The sequence below is a fragment of the Neophocaena asiaeorientalis genome, unplaced genomic scaffold (genome assembly GCF_003031525.2).
Source record: "Neophocaena asiaeorientalis asiaeorientalis breed wild unplaced genomic scaffold, Neophocaena_asiaeorientalis_V1.1 scaffold91, whole genome shotgun sequence".
Taxonomy (NCBI): Eukaryota; Metazoa; Chordata; class Mammalia; order Artiodactyla; family Phocoenidae; genus Neophocaena; species Neophocaena asiaeorientalis.
In genome coordinates, this window is record NW_020173198.1 from 1,128,054 (window position 1) to 1,146,134 (window position 18,081).

The window sequence follows — 18,081 nt, forward strand, 5'->3', positions numbered from 1 at the left end:
CTCCGATGCCTCCCACTCCTCTTCCTCCTCCTCCTCCCCATCCTCTTGCTGCTGCTGCTGCTGCTTTGGCTCCTCTGCCTCAGCCACCACCACCTCAGGGGCCTCCAGGACCTCGTCTGCCGGGGAGCTGAAGAGGGCTGCAGGGGCAGGAACTGGCTCCAGGGGCCGAGGGGCCGGCGTGGAGGGTGGCGGCTTGACAGCCAGGGCGTAGTTGTGCTCCAGGAGGATGTGGCTGAGCAGGGGGCCCGGGCGGTCCACCTCGTCCAATGTCTCTGTGGCCTCTGAGTCGTCGCCAGTGGGCAGGGCGGGCAGCCCGCGTCGGGCTGGGGTCAGAGCCAGGTCGGCCAGCACGGCCAGGTCCACTTCTGTCCCTGGCTCAGCCTCCTCTTCCTCGGTGGAGCGGCATCGGCCTCCAGCCCGGCTCCGGCCTCCTCGGGACACCTCCTCAGGCCAGCTCTTGACCAGAGACGCGTGGTCCAGGGGCAGGTTGCGAATGGTCCGCTCCACGGCCCGGGGGACTTTGCGGGAGGCGGGGCCGGGAGACTTGACCTGCGGTGGGGCAGCGGGGGGAGGCTCTGGGGCCGGCACCTCCTCCACCGCAGAGAAGGAGACAGGTTTCCGGCGTTTCTTGGGTGGGGGCAGGAGGGGGATGGGAGAGGAGGGGCGTTCGTCGGGGCGGGGGGCAGGGGCCGGGGGTCCAGCCGGTGGCTCTGGGGTTGGCTGGGGCACACTGGGGGGCGGTTCCTCCGTGAAACCTGGGGAGGGAAGCACACGGGAAAAGGAGAGGGTCAGCTTCTTGGCCGAACATCATCACAGATTCGCTACCGGCAAGAACCTGGCCAGCCTCCCTGGGGAGTCCACACCCCAGCTGCCCTCACTCCTCAGCTCCCTACAGACACTCCTGCCCTCACAGAACTTCTAGTCCGATGGAGACAATCACATGAAACACATGTGCAGCCCGATCTCTGAAGGGCGGGGGTAGGGGCTCAAAGGAAACAAACACTTGGACTCTAGTCTTTTTACCAAGCCTGGCGGTGACAGGACCACATCCAACAACTAGACACAGAGATCAGACGACCTTTTGTCAGCTGCATTTTATAACCAGGATGTAGTTGTCCAGATCTGAATTAAAGCATCCATTATTTTGACTACAAACAATATTCTTTGTTCAGTGAGGTGAAAAAGATACAATGTAAGAAACTGAATCTTTTCATTAAACTATTTTATAAAATTGCACTGTGGACCTGCCCAAGTGAGAAAGGGGTCAGGAAGTCTCCCCTCAAGAAGCTGAGGGTGGGACTTCCCTGGTGGCGCAGTGGATAAGAATCCGCCTGCCAATGCAGGGGTCGTGGGTTCAATCCCTGGTCCAGCAAGATCTCACATGCTGCGGAGCAACTAAGCCCGTGTGCCACAAAGACTGAGCCTGCACTCTAGAGCTCACGAGCCACAACTACTGAGCCCGCGTGACGCAAGTAGTGAAGCCTGCGCACCTAGAGCCCGTGCTCTGCAACAAGAGAAGCCACCACAATGAGAAGCCCGCGCACCGCAATGAAGAGTAGCCTCTGCTCACCGCAACTAGAGAAAGCCTGGGAGCAGCAACGAAGACCCAACACAGCCAAAAATAAATAAATAAATAAAGAGAAGCTGAGGGTGAAGCTGAGGTCCCAAGGATGAGGAGCAGGCAGTGCTGTCTCTCCCCAGCTAACAGGGACAGGGAGCAAATCCTCCCTCTGTGGACACCCCCAGGCCTGCTGCTGAGTGCTGGGGTCTGAACATTGCTCAAGGCATGCATAGCCCTTTCCCCAGGGCCCAACCCTGTCCTGCAGACCTGACCCATCCCCATGACCGGTCCACAGGCTTGCCCTCTCATCCTAGGTTTTAGCCAGTCAAGCAGGCATGGCCTTTCAGGCCCCCGGCCCTTTGCTCTCATGGTTCCCTTTGTTCACATGGTTCCCTTTGTTCGGAATGCCTCTCTCCTTTTGCCCATCCAGAAAGCCCACACGCAGATTTTGGACCCAGCTCAATGACACCACCTTTGTAAAGACTTCCCCAGTTTCCTCAGACATTGGTAACACCTTCCTCTCAGAACCAGAAGGCTGGTGGTTCTCAACTGCCATCTTCAAATTGGCTGCAGCGGATTAACAGCTAGAATTTTGTGCCAAGCACCAATCCAAGCCTTTCACATACAGTTAGTGCTCACTTAATTCTCATAACGACGCTATGAGGTAAGTACTATTATTAATGCCTTCTTACAGATACGGCAGTCAAGACAGAGAGAGGCTGATAACCTGCCCAAAGTCACCCAGCTAGCAAGTGACAGAACAAGACCTGCATCCCAGGGCAGCCTGGGTTGAGTTCGGGGTCTTACCCACTGCCCCGCGCTGCTTTGGACCTCCTAGCCTGGGACTCAGCGGCTATAGGTCTGGCCCTACCACCCACAGAGCTAAAGGGCAGCCAGCACCAGGCCTGGCCTGAGCAGGCAGTGACCAACATGTGTCCGCTGCCTCAACCGACACACCCTCAGCCTCCTGTCTCCCGAGGGTCTGGACACCCTTGGGCTCTCAGCCAGGAGTAACCCACGCTCTGAAGCTAGTGAGGTCCCAGGTGCTGGTCCCCGGTCCCCCAGGTCCTAGGAGTCCTCTCACATCCTCTCCTCTCCAGCGCTTTGGGGCAGACCTCTCCTCTGATCCATCCTCCCGACCTAGCCCACTGGGCCCTGTGGAAGCCTGGGCCTTGAGAACAAATTCCACCCCGCCACCCCCAACTCAGCTTCTTCCCACAGACTTCCCTTTTGCTCCCCGTCCTAAAGGAAAGCTGGCAGGGCCTTTCATCATTTAGGGAGGCACCTTTCAGGTTACCTGCCCAGTCTACACAACTCCCAGAAGCCACTGTTTCTACGGCATGACCTACCCCACTCCCTCCCTGTCCCCCGGCCATCATTAACTGATGGCTAAATGACCCAAGCCAGCCCAAGAAACTTCCCTAAGGATAAGGTTCTAAGATAGAAGGCGGTGGGACTTCCTGGTGGTCCAGTGGGTAAGACTCCACACTCCCAATGCAGGGGGCCGGGGTTCGAACCCTGGTCGGGGAACTAGATCCCACACGCATGCCGCAACTAAGAGTCCACATGCTGCAACTAAGAAGCCCTCATGCCACAACTAAGACCGCATGCCACAAGTAAAAGATCCTGCATGCTGCAATGAAGATCCCACGTGCCACAACTAAGACCCGGTGCAGCCAAAATAAATAAATAAATAAAAATAAATCTTAAAAAAAAAGACAGGAGGGAGTCTGTCTGTGAGGGCAGACATCCTCTGATGGAATGGAGAAGGAAGACCATTTGCAGGAGCGAGGGATGAATCAGAGGGGAAGACAGAAGAAGAGCAAGTCCTAAAGGTGTCCAGGCCCCTGTCCCTGGGATCTACCAGACAAGCCCTCTCCTAGGCTCCTGCCATTGGGCCACACAGGCCTCTATCCAGTTGTGTCCTTGGTAGCTCGGTTTTCCCTACCATTCTCTAAAAGCCAAGGGACTGGCCTTTATTTTCCTCTCCTCTCCCACCTCTGCCATCTACCTAAGGGACTCTGACAGCCCACCTGTTTGCCAGATTCTCACATTCACTCATCCTCAGCTACCCTCCACCAGTCACACACCCGACCCCGTCACCCCCTCCACGTTGGACGGTGACACTCTGACCACAGTTCCCCAGGTCCTTTCAGTTCACCCCACTGTACCTGTTCAATTTCCCATCCTCTATCGCCCCGCCCTCTAGCCCACCACCCTCCCCCTAAATTAACTTCATTCTGGGTCGTGCCCAGACCACAGCGGCCCTTGCTTTGTCCTCTCCTTTCAAGCTACTTTCCGCAGCCTTCCACCACATCCACCCTGTAGACCCCTAACCCGGAATCCACCCAACCACCTGCCTTCTCTCCTCCTTCACCCCAACCCCCGGCCTCAGCAGGGCTTCTGAGTTGCTGGCGATCCTAGTCAGCTTTCATCCTCACTCCCCACCCTCCTCATACTCCAGGCTTCTACTCCACTCATGCCCCCTCATGCTCAGAAATGTCCTGCCTTCCTACTGAAGAGAGGAAAAGGAGGCCTTCGGCTGAAACCCCGCAACTCCCTGCTTCCCCATTTATGGAGAGATCTGCATCCGACCTAGAGGGTCCATCCCCCCTAGGTGTGCTGCTCCAGCAAGGATTCCTCTCTCTCCTGGTCCATCCACCAGCTCCCTCGTCCCTTCAGTGTATGAACACACTCCAGTCTCACGTACTTTGAAAAGCTAACCCTCCACCAACCCTGCATTTTCTTGCTGTCTCTCCAATTCCAGTTGGGTAACCTTGAACAACTCACTAAGCCTCAAATTCCTCATCTGTAAAATGGGAGTAGCAGAGATGTTGTGAGGAGTAAATGAGAAAGTGAAATTTGCAACTTTGCAACGTGCTAGGGCTGGCACATGGGATCCCGCACATGGGATCTACTCAATTAACGTTAACTAATATCATTAAGTACCACCCCTCAACTGTCTTCTTTCGCAAGAGTAGCTTACCCTTCCAAAAGACTGGTTATCTATCACCTGCCCTCACTCCTTAACACCCCCTAACTTGAGCCATGCTACTGAAATTGATAAGGTCACCAGTGACCTCCTAACTGACAAATCCAACAGATGCTTTTCCTTTTGTGGCCTTCCAATACAGGCCACTCCCTCCTTTTGAAAACCCGAGCTCCCTGATTTCCTTCCACCTCTCTGATCACTCCTTTCCAGCCTCCTCTGGCTCCACTCTGCCCCCCTATCTCTTGTAAGATAATTAAGGCTCTGGCCCCCTTCTCTCATTCCATACATCCTTCCAAGGTATACACAAGTGTATTCACACCCATACTTTCAAATACCTATCGCATTTCCAGCCTACTGTTTTCTAGAGCTTCAATCTTTTTTTTTTTTTAACTTTTTATATTGGAATATAGTTGATTAACAGTGTTGTGGTAGTTTCAGATGTAGAGCTTCAGATCTATTGATCCAACAGCCCACTGACTGTTTCTGCTTGGAGGTCCCAGAGGGACACGAAACTTAACCCCAATTAAATGCATCAGCCTTCTTCCTAATTCTGGTTCTCCAGTTTCCTTTCCTGGTAAGTAGTTTAACCAAGTGGTTCTATGTGCTAAATTTCTCTGAAACCCTCATCCCCACTTCCACTCCCTGCACCTCACTGTAACCACCCTGGCTTTGGTTCAGGCCCTTCGCTTACCTGCATCCTTTCAAATCGTCTCATGAGCTGCCCCACCTCCCTCCTTACCTCTTCCACGTCCCTCCCCCTCCTGCGAGAATGATCTTTCTGAAATGCAAATCTGATCACATCCCACTTTTTCTTCCTACCCTGAAAATGAAAGAGTACTGAGATTGCTGTCCCCTCTTCTGCCACCGATGGACTTCGGAGAGACTGAGAGGCGTCTTAGGATTAATCAGAACCTCGACTCCTTCTCTCATGGGTTCTGGGCCAGAACAGAACGCCTCAGTGCTAGGAGGTCTTCCTGTGCTCACTGCCTATCTCAGACCATGGATTCTCAACAATGTTCGAGAGAGATCTCTGGAAGGCCACATGCATCTTTGAAGGATAACTTGAAAACTGAGTTAATTTCACCATAAGAGCAACCTACTCCAAGTTACCACCACTGCTTGTCTTACTTCCTGCAAGAGCCTCTTAATCTCCCTGCACAAATTCTGGCCTCTCTCCAAGTTTTCTCTGCACTGCATCTTTTCAAAACACAAATACAACCACGTCAGTCCTCTGATGGCATTCCACTGCCCTCAAGATAAAGCCCAAATTCCTAGTGTGGCCTGCTCATTTTGCATGATCCAGCCCTTGCTAATCTCTCCAGTTTAGGCCACCCCAGCTCCCCCTCACTCTCAGCTCTCCAGAAGATGACCTTTCTTTTTTGTCTCCCAACATGCCACTTACTCTGCCTTGGGGCCTTTGCACATGCTAATCACACCCTCCCGCCTGCTTTGGCTTGATTTCAGCCCGATGGTGCTTCCGCGGAGAAGACTTCCTCACAGATATGCTCAGGTTCTCAGAGTACCCTGTACTTTTCTTTCATGGCTCTTACAGTTTGTAGTCACAGATTTTCTTAAGTAAAGATTAAACTGTCTCTCCCTATAGACCGTGAGCATCATGACAGTGAAAACAGTGCCTATTGTGCACACCATCACATCCCTTGCACCCACTGTAAGGATGCATTAAATAAGCATCTATTGCCTGAAGGAACAGTTCACTCAGCAAGATACATTACGCGTGTGATATAAAATAACAATTGAATGTACAAATCCACAAAGGAAAGCAAAGACAGAATTAAGTTCTGAGTTTATGTTGTTAATAGTTATTATCTATCCAATTTGACCATTTAATCAGGTATACACTACACATTAAGGAAGACGCTTAAGAAAAACTGGTAGGAGAAATTTACTAAGTTGGGAATTCTCTCTTTAACTTATTTGGGAAAAGATCATTCTGTTTTACTTTGGTAGCCAAACACCCTGGTCTAACTCTGAAAACTGTTTATGGCGGTGCAGTTTGAGTGTGTTATGACATAAATGTCTCCAAGGGAGGAGTGACAGGAGATAGTGACTTCCATCCAATTCTGTATGTTTTCCAACAAAGTCACACACTTGCATACAATTAATAAACGTCAACCACACTGTTCCCATGAAGACAGACACACACATACACAAAGACTACAACAACAGTTCCATACCACCTACCTGCAGGTCTTGCTGGAGACTTCTGTTCAGGGAGAGGTGTGACTGGGGAGTCTGCAACTCTTTCTGGCTCAGGCTCCTCCGCAGGTGCTGGCAGGGGCACAGGGACATCTCTGGGGGGTGATGATGCTGAGGGTATGGCTGCTGGCTGCTCCTCTTCCTCTTCTTCTTCAGAGGAGGACTCAGATGATGAGGAGGACGATGAGGAAGAAGATGAAGAAGATGAAGAAGATGAGGAGCTGGATGAGCTGCTGCTCTCAGAGTCCGATGTGCTATCATTCTCACCATCTGAGTCAGCATACAGAGAACATTTGGAGGACGAATCGCTTTCGTCGTCCTCGCCTAGAAATCCAGAAGGGGGAATCAGGCGAGGTGAGAAGACCCCTCACTTGGTCAAGCCGTGGGTTCATTCACTGACTCACTACTAGGGATGTGTTAGGCTCTGTGCTAGGTGCTGGGGATTCCTACCCTCAAGGAGTTGGAGAAGCACCCAATCTGTCCACAGTGTGATAAACTTCAGTATGAAGGGCTAGTGGAACAGGCAAAGGGAAGCCCTGGATTCTGCCTGGTTGATCAAGTCAGGGAAGGCATCCCTGTGAAGGAGATGCTGAAGTCAAGAAGGACAAGAAGGAGTCCGCCCAGCAGACGCGGGGGCTGAGTGGGGACGTCAAAGGTAAGAGAAGATGGTGCCCTTGGAGACTGGCAAGCAGCCTGCCCTAACCACCAAAGCTTTTCCCAAAGTGGGTCTTATAGACACTGCCTGGACAACAGACTCTGAAAAAGGATTCCAGAGTAAAATAAGCTTAGAAAACGTTATATGGTCTATGCCTCTGGGAGTGGTAATACATTGGAAGGGCTCTAAGAAATTAAGAATTTCAGAGTCTTGGAGGAACATAATCGAATAGGGGTCTGGAGAATGGCAGGATGAAGCTGAACAGATAAACAGGAGCTAGATCACAAATGGCCTAAAGCATCAGGCTGAGAAGTCACCTGTGGAAGACACGGAGCCAGGAAGAGACTTAATGGGGGAGAGTAAAGGGTCAGGTGTGCATTTTAGGAAAGATTCCATCAGCAGGCTAGAAAATGGATTGAAATGAGAGGGATGGAAACAGAAATGGGGAAAACAGCCAAAACTGCTGCAGAGGCTTCCCAGGTGGTGCAGTGGTTGAGAATCCACCTGCCAATGCAGGGGGCACCGGTTTGAGCCCTGGTCCGGGAAGATCCCACATGCCATGGAGCAACTAAGCCCGTGCGCCACAACTACTAAGCCTGTGTTCTAGAGCCCACAAGCCACAACTACTGGAGCCCACGTGCCACAACTACTGAAGCCCGCACGCCTAGAGCCCATGCTCTGCAACAAGCCACCACATGAGAAGCCCGCTCACCACAACCAGAGAAAGCCCGCACACAGCAACGAAGACCCAACACAGACAAAAATAAATAAATAAATTAAACAAACAAACAAACAAAAACTGCTGCAGACTCTGAGTGAGAAAGGCAAGAGAGCAGGAACAAGGGAGGCGACAAATTCAAGAAACACTGAAGCGGTAAAACGGACAGGAATTGGTGACCAAGTGGATGTGTAGGGGTCTGCACCCCTCACTCTTAGCAGATGACCTCGCCCTCTGCTTTCCTGAGCAAGAGGCTCTCAGATCACCATTCTCATAATTCTGGCCTCTGCTGAAATGGCACCTCTTGGAGGCATCCCTTCACCATCAGATGTAAAACAGTCCACCTTTCCCCTGTTCCCTGACCCTGTCACTCCCTACCCCGTTACGCTTGTTCATCTTCTTCAAGCAAGTATCTCTTCTTGAGGTGCTACTATTTGTCCACTTGTATGTCAATCCCCACCTCCCCCCCTTAACCAATCACAAGCTCCAATAAGGCAGGGACCACATGTGTCTTGGTCGTTGATATTTCCCTAACACCTAGAACGGTGCCTGGCACATGGGAAGGGCTCGATATCTATTTCTGAGCAAAGGAATAAAAGAGAGACTGAACCGTGTACTCAAGCCTCAATAAATGTGGAGGAACAGACAGGTGTTCCAACTGAAAAACAGAGCTGTGTCTGGTGCCAGCAGCTGCAGCAAGGGGAAGAAGGAGGCACAGCTCGGTGGCCGGGCCTTAACGGAAGAGCAGTGCCTAAAGGGGGAAAGGCACAGTGGGGCAGCAGAATGCAGCCCCCTTATCTTGAGAAAATAAACGGGCTGTACTGGGTTGTCTTCAGGGGACAGCATGTTTCAGAGGTAAGCAGGAGGGAGTGTTCTGGGTATTGTTTACAGTGGGCCAAAGGTTCCAAAGGATGGGGCTAAAAGGCAGTTGTTTTGGGGGAAGGCAAAGATGGCCAATCAATCCAGCAGGCAGGTTACATGGGCTCGGAAAGGGCTGGACAGGTGGCCGAGTCCCTCCTTCCCCAGAATTTGACTGTACTCTGTGCATGCTTACCGTCTGATGCCTCTGTCTCCTTCTTTGCAGCATCCATGGCTTCTTCACGCTCTTCATCGTCCTCATCTTCCTCCTCGTCCTCCTCATCCTTAAGGAAAGGGACAAAGGGGAATTAACAGAAGAAGGACAACTGGTCCTCCAGGAAGCACAGCTACCAGGGCTCCAGCCCAGAGAGAAGCTGGCTATGGCGGCAGGAACTCAGGACGTAGGCTCCTGGCAGGGACCGGGTGCCTCAGCTCCTCACCTTCTCTGAGGAGGACTCCTGGGATGCCTCCTCCCCCTCGCTGTCCAGAGCAAAGGACTTGCGGTGCTTGCCCTGGGTCTTGGTTCGCTCTTCATCTCGTTTTGGGGGCTTGGTCCCCGGACGTCCTGGCTCTCCAACCTCCTTCTCTCGCTCAGCGTCTAGGCCCAAATGAGTAGTGCAGTTTACCATCAGCCAGAGTGGCCCAAAAAAATAAAAATAAAAAATAAAAATAAAAATAAAAATAATTAAAAAAAAAAAAAAAAAGAGTAGCCCTATCCTGTGAAAGGAGCTCTGCACACACCATCACTGACCTTTCTCACAGTCCCACAACACAGACCTCATTTTACAGACAAGAAGTTGAAGCTCAGCAGAGAAACATAAAAACTGCACATTTTACTTCACATTTTATACAGTTTTAAACACATTGCACCCATTTTATCTTTCATCTTGTTCTGCGACGGGTGGAAGAGGGAGGTGATTTTGTTATGTCTGGTCCAAGAAAATAGTACTAAGGACAACGGGTCTCCAGAGAAGCAGATCAGACTCAATAAGGAAGTTTTCCGCCACAGAAGCTGTCAACCTATAGCTCAGACTTAGACAAACTGGTAGGAAGGGTGTAAGAGTGCTTAAGCATTAGATAGCGACCTTGGGTAGAAAACCTGTTTTAACCTCATGATTATTCCTCTCTTATGGGGAAAAAGTGAAACACAGAAAACTTACGTCAGCATACCAGAAATAAAAACCACAGCTAAAATCCAGGGATAACCCTACCTGAAGCTTCTCACATCTCAAAGAACTGCTTTACTGTAACCTGTTCCAAATCTTCACTTGGCTCCTTGCCCTCAAGACACCTTCACCCCTTCATCCCTGCCTCCTGCTTTCCTATCAGAATCGAAGCAGCCTTTTTCCTCCTTTCTGCTTCACCTGACCTCCCACTCACCATCTTCATCTTCCTCGGCTGGAGTAGAAGGCCGGGGCCTCTTTTCCTCACTGGCCTCTGAAATTTCCGAAGGCTCTTTTCGCTTTACCTGGGAGATGAAAAGAGATGGTGCCCTTTAAAACCCAAACACTCACGGTTCCCAAGCACCCTTACTCCAAGGAAGGGAAGCCCCCCTTAACCCCCTCTCCCCACGCAACTAGGCAAGATCACAATCCTAGGTACCTTGAAAGAAGGCAGCCGCAGGGCTCCTCGCAGTCCTGACCCAAAGGCGAAGGCTTCGATGCCGGTGGTACCCCCACTCTTGGCCCAGTCTACCAGGGACAGCAGGCCTGGCTCTTTGAGCTTTGTCTTCTCTTTATCCTCCTCCTTGGCTTGCTGTTTAGCTGCATTCTGGAATGGCTGCAGGCAGTAGGGGGACCGAGCTCCAGAACCCAGGCGCTCCCTCCTGCCTCAGAACTACTCCCAGGCCCCAGGAATACAGAAATGCATCTACTCACTTCTCCATCTGACACACATCTATGCCACACCTCCCTCGCACCAGCCCCTGTACAGGCATTTTCTCGAAAGTCCGCTCATTCAGTCCATCAATCTTATGAAGCTGCTACTATTATTCCCATGCTACAAATGGAGACCCTGCAGATTGATGCCCAGAGAGATTTAAGGGCTTCGTCCACCACAAGGAAGCAGTGGATCCAAGAGAAAGCTCTTCTGACTCTCAGACTCCTGCTGCTTCTACTGTTCTGTGTGCCCCCCAACTCCCCTGGGCCCAGCTGTGCACGCCACCGAATGCCCACAGTCTCTCTCTCCACTTGCCCCAATCACCTCTCTTCTCTACTCTGAGCTGTGTAGCCCGAAGAAGCCGGAGGTCTATCCCCTGCAGTGGAGCCCCAGGTCTCCCCAGGCCCAGGCGTGGCCCTCACCTTGGCCTTCTCTTCCTTGCTCTCCCACCACTGGTCAAAGGCTCCAAAGGCCACATTCTCCACCATCTTGCGGTTGAGGTCTCGCTGCATGATGCTCTTCATCTCTTGGACTAGCGTGGCCAGCACACGGCCCACGGTGCCTGCCGACGGCAGGGCCTTGCCCTCTGCCAGCTCTGCGTCCTCCCTGGGAGGCAGCCGGGCCTCTTCTCCTGAGACTGAGGAGGAGGGCAGGGGCTCGGCTGCCATGGGCAAAGGCAGCTGGTAGGCCTCCCGGGAGTACGCCCCTCGGCCTTCTTGCCCTTGTGTGTACAGAGCATATGGTAGGCCATAGGCTGCCTCTTGTGGGGGCGGGAATGGGAGGAAGGCCTCCCCAAAAGCCCCACCAGGGGGACCAGCTGAGGCAGTGGTCAATCCTTTGCCCTGCCGCAGTTGGTGGAGCCGAGTTAACATCTGGGTCTGCATCTGGAAGGACATGGGCATCCCTCCCCACTGAGCCCCAAGTCGATCCATGAGCTCTAAGGAGTTCACAAAGTCATAGATGTGGGGGGGTGGCGGAGGAGGTGGGGGGTACTCAGGGGGACCTGTCATCGTCGGAGATTTCCATGTCCTCTCCAGAAGAGCATGGAGAAGCCTGTAGGGGTGCAGAGGACGGTCACAGAAAGCTACTGCCTGTTCCTTGGGCTTTTCCTCAAATCTCTGTTCTCTTGCCTAGTTCCCTTCCTTCTCCCAACTCTGCCTCCTGGATCCCAGGGACTTCCCCTGGCTGACCCCAACCCAACCTCACCTGGTTCTGTCCATTGGCTTTGGGTGACTCCCGGGTAGCTCCTGGTTCCCCACTCCCTGTAGGTGCGACATCCTCAAAATTCGCCGGGGCTGGAGGGGGCGTGCAGGGCCCGTGACCTGACCCAGAAGGAACCTCGCTCCCTGTGTCCCTAGCCCCAGGGCCCGTGGTGCTATTCTCTTCCTCTTCCTCGGTGTCAGAAGCCAGGAAAGAAAACTTGGAACGCTGTTCCTTCAACAACATCTCGATGCGGGAATCCAGGCTGCTGTGCTGAGCGAAGGGCACACTCTCATTGGTGGTCTCTGGGGCCGGAGAGCCGGAACGGGCAGGTGAGGCTGGGCGGGGGGAGGTCCGAGCTTCTTCCCTCTCAGGGCTGGGCCCCCCCCCACCCCCTCCTCCACCAGGTTCTGGAGGCTCTGGGGGTGGAGCTTCTGAGGCAGGGGGCCGGTAGTCCTGGTCAGCAGGCCGGTTGGGCTCAGGGGGCAGGTAGGAGGTGTAGGAAGGTGGGAAGCGCTCAGCTGTATTTTCAGCAAAAGGTGCCCCAGGGGGCTCCTCCCGAGTTGCCCGGCGGGGTGGGTAGGAAGCATGGCGTTGGTAGCGATTCCAGCTTTCATAATATGCTGGGTAGTTTGAGTCAGAACCACGAAAATGAGAGGATGAGGAAGAAGAGGACGATGAAGAGGATGAGGCCAACGAGGAGGAAGAGGAGGAGGATGAGGCGGTGGCCGCAGTGGTGGCGGAGACGGCTGCAGAGGTGGTCGTGGGGGCTGAAGACGCAGAGAAATGGCGGCGGGAGAAGGAATCTTGGTAGCTGTTCTCTGACCGCCGGGGCTTGAAAGAGGCTGAAGTGGTGCTGGAGAAAGCGTGCAGAGGGGTTAGCTGGGTTCAGCTCCGCATGCCCCAACCCCGCTGCCCCGCTGTCAGTACCCAAAACCCCTCTATGCTGCCCCCAAAGGAAGATCTACATGCCACTAAGTCCCTAGCTAGAGAGTAAATTCCCTGAGGACAGGGATTTGTTGGCTGGATCCAGAGAAACTAAGACAAATTACTCCCAACCCCCTCTTAGAGACTCTAGGTTTCTTCTTCCCAGTGGCAGCTCCCAGAATCTGGGGGTCCCAGAGGGTGTTTCCACTGTACCTGCTGGAGTAGGCAGAATCCTGAGAGTAGGGGGTGCTGCCCCGAGACGTGTAGGGGGTTCCTTGGGAGGACTGTGGGGTGAACTGGCCGAAGGAAGATGGGGTGTCTTGTCGGCTGCTGGAGAAGCTCGTGTCCTGGGAGCAGGGGGTGCCATTGCCAGGAGTGCCCACCACAGCAGTGCCTGCTGGGAAGGCAGCTGTGTCGGAGGAAGAGCGGCGGCGGGATTCAGTCTGGAGGGAGAAAGTGGAGCAGGGAGAAAGGAAGAGATCAAGCACCGTTTGACCATATGCCCTTCACCAAACCAAGAACCCCAATTCCCTGCTTTTTGAAAAAAGCTAGGCCTCTTTTCCTTGGCTCTTCCTATACTTAACAATGGAGTCCAGAACCTCCCAAAGGCTGCTTCTGGCATCTAAGCACCGGGCCCATGTGGCTAGGGCAAAAGCAACCACAAGCTTCTCACCGTCTCAGTGGCTGCACCAGAGCCCTGGAACTTCTCACTGAGGGCCTTGCCCCCAGTAGGCACCGTCTGAGGGGTGTAGGAGCCATTGACTATCAGTTCATAGTACTTCATTCGTTGTTGTCCTGGAGGGAGGAAAATGGGAACCAACAGAGTCAGATGGAGGAGACAACTCCTTTCCGATTTCATGTCCCCACACTTCTTTCTTGGGCCTCAAGCTTCCTAAGATTTCTTGGAGTCTTGGGTTTGGGGCTTTCAGTCCTTCTACCTCATCTCTACCTAATAACTACTACAGACAACGTATTGGGTGACATTTCACAGTTTACAAAAATACTTCTAACGTGCGTTACTATGTTGGATGACCACCAGGAGAGAGGAGCATCCGTACCCCTATTTTAATTTATAGGCTTAAAGAAAACTAACCTGCACAAAGTGGTAAAACTAGAATTCAAACCCAGTTGTCTGATGCTACATCCCACCATCCTCTTCATCTTATAAACTAAAGTTGCAAAATGGCAGCCTGAAGGCAGCCCACCGTTGTGTTTTATTTGCCCCACACAATCACTGAAACTATTGGCAAGGGCAAGGGAGGAATGCAACGTTTAAATCCCAAGAGATTTCACACAAGAACCTAGATTTCTGGCTTTAAGAAGAACTATCTATGTTAGTCCTCATTCCCACTTACAAACTGGCTAATGCCAACTAACAGCTGCCTCCTTCCGATGCCACTAGACAGTATGCCACAGTCCCCACCCCTCCCGAAGCCAAGACTGCTTCACTCACCTATACAGGTCCCTAATTCTCAATCCAAAATTTCAAAACCTCGTGTTTTTAGAATTTGGTGTCAAAACCTGGTATCAGGCTATTTACTACAGTTCTTATTCATCCTACCTAGTGTGACTCTTCATAAGTTTTCTTGCAAATACAGTCATACACTAGACTAAAGGGTGCTGCCCCAACCCTGCCAAAGACAATACACAAAAAACCGTATCTGGGGGCTTCTTTGGTGGTCCAGTGGTTAAGACTCCACGCTCCCAGTGCAGGGGGCCCGGGTTCGATCCGTGGTCAGGGAACTAGATCCCGCATGCTGCAACTAAGAGCCCGCCATGCCGCAACTAAAGATCCCGCATGCTGCAAGGAAGATCCCACGTGCTGTAACTAAGACCCGGCAGCAGCCAAAATAAATAAATAAGTAAATAAATAAATAAATGTTAAAAAAACAAAACAAAACAGAACCCGTATCTGTACCATAAACTCTCTGTAAAATTGTGATATCAGAAACACACCTGGCCCAAAGGTTTCAGATGAGAAATCATGAACCTGATCACCTGCCTGGCCCCAATAGGCTTTTGCGTGTACCATCTCTGCCAGAGCCCAACCGTGGGCAGCAGGCGATGGAGAACTCACCTTTGATGTCGAGCTGGGCATGGATGATGTTGCCCATGACGGAGGTAAGGTGGAGGTTTTTGACTGTTTCCTTGGCTCCCCGAGTGCTGGTGAAGAGCACACGGGCTAGGCCCAGGTGCTTGCGAGTACGGGGGTGAAGAAGGATCTCTACCTCTTCCACCTCACCATACTTTCGGCACATGTCCTTCAGGAAGGTCTCCCGCACGTTGTCATTCAGTCTTGCAAAAGTCACTTCTTTCAGTGGGATCTGTCCGATGTAGAATTCATCCAGCTGTGGAAAGGACAGTAGTTACGTCCAGGGTCTCAATACTGACCACTGCTCCTTTGCCCTTTGGGAAATTTTAGCGAGATCCATGAGGCCAAGAGAGATAAAACTGGGAAACTGCGAGGCAAGGGAATGGGGAAGGGGGTCCCAAAAAGGGATACATCAGTCTTGACCCCTCTCTTCCCTGAATTCTTCTCACCACAGAATAATGACAAGAACCAGGAAAAGAAACGCACAAACTGAAAACTAAACCTCCATGGAAAGAACTAGTTATATGGAAATAATTCACCCGTTCAGCTCTTACTAAGTCATTACCAAGGACTGGTCACTAGGAATACAAAGATATGAAAAAAAGAGATTCCTATTCAGAAGAGTAGACAAGACGGACACACACAATCGCAACATGACAAAACAAGTGTCAGCAAAGGTGGAGACAGGGTGTTTGGGATCCCAGAGAAGGAAACCTTTGTTCAGACTGGAGGCAGGAAAGAATTCATAAAGATGGTGTCATTCAAACTGGGCTTTTCTGATAGACCGGAGTTCACCAAAATGACAGGACCTGTAGGGCAGAAAACTATAAAATAACATGGCATTGCCTAGAAACTGCAAAGTGCGTGGCAGGACAGAACACAGGCATGCAGGAGATGAGGCTTGGTCAGATGAATAATCATACACACCAATGCACAAAAAACGTGGACTTGGCAGCAAAAGTAAAATAAAAGAACAGGGCTTCCCTGGTGGCGCAGTGGTTGAGAGTCCACCTGCCGATGCAGGGGACACGGGTTCATGCCCCGGTCCGGGAAGACCCCACATGTCGCACAGCGGCTGGGCCCATGAGCCGTGGCCGCTGAGCCTGCGTGTCCAGAGCCCGTGCTCCGCAACGGGAGAGGCCACAACAGTGAGAGGCCCGCATACCGCAAAATAAATAAATAAAAAAAAATAAAAGAACAGTAAAACCAGAGACAAATGACAGCAATAAAATGGAGAGCAGAACGGAGGCGAGGAAGCCAGGGGAAATAAATACAAGTCTGTATTAAAGGAGTGGCAACAGAGATAGAAAAATTAAGGTAAAAAGAGACGTGTTTAGAAAAAAGAGTCAGCACAACTTGGTGACACATTAAGGAAAGAAGAATCATAGGAGGACTCCCAGGTTTCTAGCTTGCGCAGCTGAGTAGATAGTGTTGCCATTCATCAATAAAAGGAAAATATAAAGAACATTAGGACTAAAGGGGTGAAGATAATTGTTTTACATCTCTTGAGCTTGAGGTTTCTATGGGGCCTCCAGATGGAGCTGTCCCTCCACCAAGCGTATAAGTCTGGGGTTCAAGAGACTGATCTTGGCTCAGATCAGAGGTTTGGAAGTCATCAACATTTCAGTAATAGTCAAAGTTGTGGGTGGGAAAGAGATTGTCCAGGACAAGTGTACAAAGTGAAAAAAGAAGGATGAGAGAATCCCACAAGTGACTTATTTAAAAAAGAAGAAAAAGAAAGAATTAGCGAAGGAGACTAAGAACCACTAGTTTCCTAGGACCAGTGCTCCAAGGCCTGATGAGTCTCCTGCCTGGACAGGGACATGGGAATCCTCTGAGGAAACGAGACGGAGGAGGGGTGAGGAACAGAGGAGTCCAGGGGTGGAGTCCCTGGTGTTGTCACTCCGCTTAACTGAGAAACTGGGGCGACACACAGGGCACTGTTTTGCTATGTGCTGTCTAGAAGTACACAGTGATAGGTGCAGCAGCTAGACCTGTCTTCATCCTTCAAAAAGTTAACACCCCTGCTTGAGACACCTCACCTGTATCTTTCTAGAAAATAAACACACCTCCTGCCCAGAACAACTCAGTCTCACAGTCTCAGAGATTATTAGATCTGGCTGTGATCCTTTCATTGGAAAACCCCCTTTTATTACACTACACTAAGACTGGACTACCAGGATGGATCCTCCACACCTCCAAGGGCCACCACACCAGGGGACTAGCAGACACGTACCTTAAACTTAGGGACTGGGAGGGAAAAGTCTCTGTTTTTGGACCTGACGTGGCAACGGGGGTCTTGGAGATCTTCCACTGGTATATACTTTGAGTCCTAGGAAGAAAAGCAGAAACAGAAAGACAGCTCAAGGTGAAATCAGTGTTGAGCTCTAGAGCCCATTTGGAGACCCATATGCAAAAGAGCTGGGTGCTGGCTGCCCACTTTAAAGAAGGCAGGCTATGGGTACGGGAGTTCTAGGTGCTGAACAGAGGTAACAGAGAACGGGGCTTGAGTTCCCTAGATGGTAAGGAAAAGCCTGGGGCACTCACGTTGACACTGAAGTGGATTCCATCGTATCGATACACCTTTTGAGAAGGCCTGCGCAGGGCAGGGTCCAAGGCAGGATCGACGATGAGCTTGTAGTTCCTCCACTGGAAGCTCGGGGCCTTCTGCCCATCTCCCCCACCTTCCTGATCCATCTTTGCTCATTTACACTGTCAGGAAAGAGAAATACGCAAGGGGGCTCAGGACTTAGGCCTGCCTCCCTTGCTGCCCCTCACAGACTAGCCCCGACTCCAGGTACCCCCATCACCCCAGTTTCCACACCTCACCATGACCCGAGGCTCCCCCAGATTTTCTCCCAAGTACCTTCTTTCACAACACCCCATTCTCTCTCCACCTCCCAACTCTCTCCTCAAGGCCCCAGGCCCATCTCGCGCCCCCTTACCTTCCCGCTCTCCCTAGCGCGCGCCCCACTTGGCCTCG

General features: G+C 51.8%; 1 protein-coding gene across 1 annotated transcript in view; it reads right to left on the bottom strand.

Annotated features, from left to right (window-relative positions):
* The window catches only part of SETD1A (SET domain containing 1A, histone lysine methyltransferase), a 22,476-nt gene that overhangs the window by 3,699 nt on the left and 696 nt on the right, over positions 1-18,081 (bottom strand). Inside the window, 14 exon segments of the mRNA XM_024744332.1 lie at positions 7-755; positions 6,756-7,094; positions 9,198-9,285; positions 9,442-9,599; positions 10,382-10,469; positions 10,604-10,780; positions 11,302-11,881; positions 11,883-11,932; positions 12,086-12,935; positions 13,220-13,449; positions 13,680-13,801; positions 15,084-15,354; positions 17,335-17,430; positions 17,646-17,810. Coding sequence (XP_024600100.1) covers positions 7-755; positions 6,756-7,094; positions 9,198-9,285; positions 9,442-9,599; positions 10,382-10,469; positions 10,604-10,780; positions 11,302-11,881; positions 11,883-11,932; positions 12,086-12,935; positions 13,220-13,449; positions 13,680-13,801; positions 15,084-15,354; positions 17,335-17,430; positions 17,646-17,795 — 3,948 coding nt within the window. The 5' untranslated portion in view covers positions 17,796-17,810.